Genomic DNA, 7181 nt, shown 5'->3' with positions numbered 1-7181 from the left:
ATGACGAGCTTCTGCTGGTGGAGGATGGCTTTAGGACTTTGATGGGGTGGCATCTTAGGGTTCGGTTGGCCGTCGTCGTGGGTGGAGGAGGAGGGAGAAGCGGCGACGGTGGAGGAGAATGGAGAAGTCAAGTTGAGAATCGTGTCGCAGGTGGAGGGGAAAGGAGAAGTCGCGGGATTTAGGGCAAAAACTAAACTATGCAATACGAAATGCTTTTTTTATTTTCTTTTTTTCCACGTAGGAAGTACTGAGTCATTCCTTGAGGATTTCGTGCCCCCATATTCCTTGAACATATCATTTCTCTTAGATAAAAAAAGGACAATAATTCATACTCTTTTACCAAGTAAGACAAATTTTCCACCGTCAAAATTTTCTACAATTTTTGTTTCCGTCCTCCCAAATCAGCTACAATGAATAAGCAGAATTTTCCTTTTTTTAAAAATAAATTTAAAGTCTATAAATCACGACTATAATAAGGTACATACCAAATCTTAACACAATTAGACAGCCACAACTGAGCTGACACATAAATACGCTAACATTCTAATAGCACCATCACTACCTTAACGGATCTACCTTTTTCTAATAGCACCATCACAAGTTTGGCAAGGGGCTTTTTTCCTCTGGAAAAAAGTTGTATTCTACAGCTTTATCGACAACCACAATTTGACCCTACTTTGCCTCTCAGATACAGCAGATTGAAAAATGAGACAGTGAGGAATAAACAAACCAAACAACCAGAGAAATCTAAAGGCTTCACAGATCAACAACTCTTCCATGTGTAAACTGAGGCGCCTTTGATACCCACAGAGCAGAAGTAGAAGAGCCATCTAGCATTGGGAAGTCGTGCTCTGGATGGCGGCGTGCATCTGATCACAGAACCAATAAAATGAAGTAAAGATTGGAGTTAAGAATCGACTGCTAGAATGCGCCTAGAAATATGCTGTTGGTTGCGGTTGCTTAATGACAGAGCATGCGAGGACAGGTTTATTTTAAAAGAAAACTGATATTTGAATCCCTATGGATGCACTCTTGCATAAGCTTAATGTGGAGAGGTGAAACTAACAAATTTGAATTCTTCGAGCAAGTGTCGGGCTAAATCAGATGATTATCAACCAAGAATCCTTTCAAGAAGATATGAAACCTAAGTATGGTTCCCATATGTTAAGCATCTTCTATACCAACACTAATATTCTTCTCTCAAGAAAGAAATATGCGTGTTAAGAAGTCCTCAACCTTAAATCGTCAAAGTTTTATGTTGAAGAACTATGTAGGTCACTTGTAAAAATAAAACAAGGTGTCAAATTACTCAAGTGACTAAATAAAATGGTGACAATTGCAATTTTAATCTTTTCATCTAGCAGGAAAAAAGATTTTTAACAGGTATCAATTATAAATAGTCATTTTATTATTGACAAACAAATGGATAAAGTCACACCTTAGCCCTTGAAGATCCTTTTTGAAGTCATAAGCTAGAGTTTGATACTGAAGGTAGAAGTCTAAAGTAGCTCATGACTTAAAGATAGGTTGATGAAAGAAATCCAACATGATATGACCGCATGACTGCCAACTGAAATTAACAACAATACGTAGCACTCATAAGAGGTATAAGTAAAAGAAGATTGTAATTTCAGCATCATATAAAGACTGCATATACTTACCCTATCTTACTCAAGATTGCTCCATAAAGCAACCGTGTAAGCATAGAAATTTAAGTTTCTAAGTTGCCCTGACAAGTTTTTCCTTCATTCCATGGAAACAAAGGCAAAGGAATAGAATTAATAAATGAATATATAAGGTAGAAAAGCAAAAACCAATTATATTAAAATCACTAACTGCTATTGCCAACAGCTTAAGTAGGGTTGCACACTTGTTCCTAAAAAGTCAATGAAGTTGAAGGATATAACCCTTAAACATGCATCTTAAATTTCACAATATATTTAGAATATAGAACCAACCTCCAACAGACATAAATTTGCTCAAGCAACTCCATAAATAAACATGTTTCCTGTATGTTAAACTTGAAGTAGTCAATATTTACCTTAAGAGTCCAGTTTCCAGTAGACAGGTTAGAAAACTCAATTTGTCAACTAACTCAATGAAAGAGATTAAATACCTCGACAAAGTACAAGACATAAAGTCGAGGAAATAGGCACAAGGTCTTGAATCTTTTCATTTGTAAATATCGCTCCCACAGCTAGATGAATTTTAGACAAAAAATGTCACTTGAGTAATATATAAGACAATTGTCAAAGAGCTATAAAATCATTTTGACTAATTAAGGGCTTTGTTCGTTTGACAGAAAAAAAAGTTGATTTTCAGGGACCTGAAAGGACAGTAGATTTTTCCTTGCTCCCATCTTTATCAATCTCATCATCAGCAGTTTCAGCATCTACCAGTGAGATCAAATGTATGGAATACTCTCCGTCTGATAGCCAAGCATACTGTATTTCTGCAGAGAACATAAATTGGGGGAAAAAAATATACTAAACAGAGATGTATAGAACAAACTAGAACATACCTGAAGAAATATCAGGAAGAACAGACAAAAAGTGCACTTCCATGACATTGTTTAGTTGGCATGCATGCGCATAATTGAAAGGCATAGATGACTGAGCATTGAGTTCCAGTGCCATTCCACCACTTTCATTAAAATTCAGAAAGTGTAAACCACCAGCTGAATCCAAGATCAAATATTTCTTCTCTGACAGAACATGGATGCGAACTGCTTTTAATGATGAGGGAGTTGATTTACTGCCTTTATAACTTTGCAATTCAGCAGGCTTGATGAACACAAAAAATGAGTAGGGATCACTTGAGTCTTGTGTCACTCTGACAGTCTTAAGCTTATCTGCAAGCAAAGATGCCTATCGATAAGTTCTCAACTCAAATAACAATGATAAAAAATTTAAAAACATTGGTCATACTTTTGCCATCAAAGATATATGCATTACACAATAAAATGGTTAAACACCAATGACTTTGAAATGTGAATTAAAGCCAAACATATAACTCAAATTAAACTTGACAGATTGCAGATTTCCTATTAACAAACTTGTATAAATGACACTCATACTCTCTTTCCTAATTGCTCTGCACATCAATCCTCTACCATGATTAGTTTATTAGTTCTGCACTCCTATCCTCTACCCTAATAGGTTATCAGTTGTGCTATCAGCATGATATTGACAGTCAAATTTTCTTTTTATCAAATATCTTAGAAAAGCTTCAGTTTTGTGTTACTCAATGTTCACAAAATTTCCAAATAGGAACTAGTGTGGCGAATGATTTCAAGTGTATGCTCCACCAGACAAGGAATATCAACGAATTTCAAACTAAGAGGATGATGTTTAATGAACTCAGTTCTCTAAATGAAAGGATATCATTATGTTAAAATAAAAGTAAAGGTATTTATCATAGTATATGCCATTATAGGCTGTTAACTATCTACTCAGCAAGAGAAGGAATATTGAAAACTAAGAGACAGTTTATTATCATTATAGTTTTCAAACTAGGTTGTTGACACTATCAATTTCTAGACTTTCGGCAAAAGTGATTATTTATGTGAACTTATAATTAACCGGAATCACCTGTAACAGACAAAAACTAATTATCTATGCTTCAAGTTCGAAAAAAAAGCAGTTCTGTTTCATAAACTTCAAGTTCTATTAAATTTGTCTACACCTTACACCTCTATTTTAAGCAACTAAATTTAGTTTTCCTCTACACCTTACACCTCAACTCCAAGTTAAATTTGTCTACCTTTAGAATCTCTTTATTGTCTTTGAACATGTTCATATCATCTTAGCTTTTATTTGATCATTCTACATCTGTTGAATCAATGCCAAAGTGCTCCTAAATGGCAGACAATATCTTTTACTTTATTATTTATGACGACCCCATAAATTCATCTTTACATTCTTGTATCTATTAAATTAAGTTTTAGTATGTATCTTTTTCTGATAGATCAACTCTCTGATTATGAAGCATGACTTGTCATGCGACAATCAAATAAGCATTTTTCTGATGACTCAGAGCCCCAAAAGTTGCTTTCCATTTAACTACAACCTTTTATACTATAAATAGTCTCCATCAATGTCTCCATAGTGTTGAATAATACATCCAACTAGCCAAGGTGTCTAAAGCGTGATCACAAGAATTTCATGCCCGCTTAGACAATGTATTACCTCACTTCTTTTCCTATTATCAAAACTATTTAATACGTTGAATCTTAATTCCACTTAACTTTAAACCTTTAATTTCTAAAGTTTCTCTCCACAACAATCTTCTTAGTTCTTAATTTTGTTGAATGACTTACTAAACCATATTATATTAACCTATCCAAACTTCAATGCAAATAACACACCTCTGACCATTCAGTCATTCTTGAGGGGCACCTCATATGCTACTCAAATGTTATATTGGCAATCATATTCCAACCTAGATGAAACACCTATTTCCTTTTATTGATTTACGTAATATGACCTATCGATTCAGAAATATAAATGTAATCAACAAAATCCAGAACTGTAAAACCCAGAAGAACGAACCAGACACATGCCTTAGCTCAAATATCAATATTGGTGAGGAAGAAGAATGCAGAGTCGCAGAGACAGAGAATAGACTCTTAACAACGAAAAAAGAATAAATATTTGGAAGTTTATGGGGAGTAGCACATCTACCAGTCTTTTCTTCGACTTCAGGAATCAACGAGCTCTTGATAAAATTCTTGGGAATCATCAATCCATTTGGCAAAATTTTCTTGTAGAGATCCCCGGTTGATGCAGTTGCCTTCTTGATGGTTGAAACGCAAGATTTCGACAGCTTGCCCTTGATCAGCGGTCGCAAAGGAAAGACCCGGACGCCGTCCACCTCTCCCAGGAGCATAAATCCCATCGAAACCGTGATCGAGTAGATCGGAAGCGAGAGCTCTACCACTGCGCACTTCATGAGATGGACGGTGGCCTCCTCCGCCGCAGCCATCTTCGCGGCGAAAACCCAGATCTGATTAGCAGCGACCGAGTGGATAACAAACACGTTAGCCGATCCAGCGAGCCGTACCGTGTGCCCGTGGCGGAGGCCGAGAGCGACAGAGAACCGGCCGCGGTCGTTTCTGAAGTCAAGGCGAGCGGGGCTGAAGGCGGAGGCGGCGGAGCCTCCGCGGGAGAGGAGGATCCAAACGCGGAGCTGGATGCTGGAGCCGGCAGCGAGGGGTGCAGCGGTGAGGAACAAGACACGGGAGGAGGGAAGTAGGCGGACGAAGCAAGCGGCGGTGGAGGGCGGGGGAACAGCGGTGTGGTTGGGTGCGGGAAAACGCGTCGGGGAGAGGGAAGGGTAGAGGAACGCGGAGAAGTCGTCGAGAACTAGGGCGAGGGAGCGAGACGAGTGCTCGTAGAGCAGGTAGGAGACGGCGGCGGCTGGCGAGGAGGTCGTCGGGAGGGGGAGATCGAGCTTGGAGGCGTGGAGACGCATAACACCGCCTAGGAAGCGGCCGCGCGGTGGCACCGCCTTCGGGTTTTACTCAGCGCCAGAAGCCATGGCCCCGGCGCGCGGAGTCGGCGGCGATTCTGCGCCGGCCGCAAAGGACGAACAAAGATCGGATCCCTGCGAAATCGGCTGTCGTGGATCTCAATTGGAGTTCACAGCCTCGATCTCTGCCGGTTTAAGGCTCAACGATATAAAGTGAAATATTAGGATTAGACACCTGAATGTTTTTTACTCTCCTACGATGCCCCTTATGGTTTCCGCTTCTACCTTAAATTAATTTTGGGAGAAATTTTTACAAAAGTGCCTCTAATTTTTTTAAAATCAGCACAACGTGCTCCTTATTTCAAGTTCATCACTCTTTTGCCGCCACCCCACCATCCTTCCTACAGATTTATATTTACCAATCACTTATCATTTTTTTTGTTATAATCTGATTATTCAGTTCTCCGATTATGTGATCGATGATCGATCCATCCCATCAAGGTATCAATCACTAACATAAATTTAAAAAATACATATAGATTACATCAATCATCCAATATTACAAATAATTCGAACACGGTGATCATATGATATATTTTATGAGAGATTCGAAGCCCAATCTACCATTAGTAGTTGTAGAAGGGGATGATTGATAAAAATTAGTGTAAAAATTATATTAGGATAGTTTAATTGAAGCTCATTTATTGAGATTAGATTTTTTAATTCGTCGGATTAGCATCCTTTGAAATATTTTAAACAGGTCGGATTAATATTTTATCAATTCATTTTAAAATATATCAATACAAATTGACCCGCTTGGGTTCGTGATCCATACGGATGATCTCATGGTGGACTAGATTGACTTGCATATTGAAAAAAAACTTTTAAATTTAAAAAATAAATTAGAAAAATCAATGGACTTACGACCCAATACAGGTTGACTCATTTGGGTCCGCGGCCCACACGGATGGCCTCATGGTGGACTAGGTTGGTCTACATATTGAAAAAAAACTTTTAAAATTAAAAAATTTAATAAAAAAAATCAATGGACTTGTATATTTTAATCTTTTCTCTGTATATATATATATTACGCCCGACTCATAGCATAGGATGATTGTGACTGACTAAATAGTCGAGATGCCTGCAAGTGTTAGCTCGCTTAACTGCAATCCATCTTGGATTGGAGATTTCTAATTTACCAAGATGATTGACCATCCCATCCCTTTTTTGCCCCATCATATTTTTTATGGATAAACTTGTCTCATAGATTGATCTATTTGACTGCACTAATTGAAATTAGTATTATTAGAGCATTCACAATGCTAACCCATTATAACATCTATCATCTCATCAAAAAGTATGGGACTCACTCCATCTCATCAAAAAGTATGAGATTCACTGTTACAAATTCATTATAACGATATATCTCTTCCATCCATATTTCTTTTAATATTAACACTTATTATTTATGAATCTCTCAATCATCTTAAAATTATATTATATTAAATAAATATATTTTAAAAATATTAAATTATTTTTTAAAATAAATAATAATATTATTAAAAAATACATTCATATTTTATTATTTATCTATTTTATTCAATTTTTATTTTTGAAAATTATAATGTTTTTATATAAATAAAATAAAAAAAATACACTACAGCAGCATCATATTTTAGTGTTTTATTATTTTTAATCCAATGGCACGTAGC

At 36.9% G+C, this 7181-nt stretch overlaps 1 protein-coding gene across 5 annotated transcripts; it reads right to left on the bottom strand.

Moving 5' to 3' along the window:
- Positions 1 to 1461: 1461 nt before the first annotated feature.
- LOC122051282 lies at positions 1462 to 5750 on the bottom strand. Of its 5 annotated transcripts, XM_042612320.1 has the most exons (8): positions 4683 to 5749; positions 2522 to 2851; positions 2327 to 2452; positions 2117 to 2197; positions 1959 to 2008; positions 1837 to 1876; positions 1662 to 1743; positions 1462 to 1570 (listed from the first exon to the last, which is right to left on the bottom strand). In XM_042612320.1, the coding sequence occupies exons 1-5, from the start codon at positions 5470 to 5472 to the stop codon at positions 1980 to 1982; spliced, it is 1356 nt and encodes a 451-aa protein (XP_042468254.1). In that variant the 5' UTR covers positions 5473 to 5749; the 3' UTR covers positions 1462 to 1570; positions 1662 to 1743; positions 1837 to 1876; positions 1959 to 1979. The 5 variants fall into 5 exon arrangements, with proteins under 5 accessions (XP_042468254.1, XP_042468256.1, XP_042468255.1 ...); XM_042612322.1 differs by having other exon boundaries at positions 1662 to 2008; positions 4683 to 4983; positions 5062 to 5750; XM_042612321.1 differs by lacking the exon at positions 1837 to 1876.
- Positions 5751 to 7181: the final 1431 nt, after the last annotated feature.

This window comes from Zingiber officinale, chromosome 3A (assembly GCF_018446385.1).
Source record: "Zingiber officinale cultivar Zhangliang chromosome 3A, Zo_v1.1, whole genome shotgun sequence".
NCBI classification, from domain to species: Eukaryota; Viridiplantae; Streptophyta; class Magnoliopsida; order Zingiberales; family Zingiberaceae; genus Zingiber; species Zingiber officinale.
The sequence above is the reverse complement of the archived record's forward strand: the minus strand, read 5'-3'. Positions and strand labels throughout refer to the sequence as shown.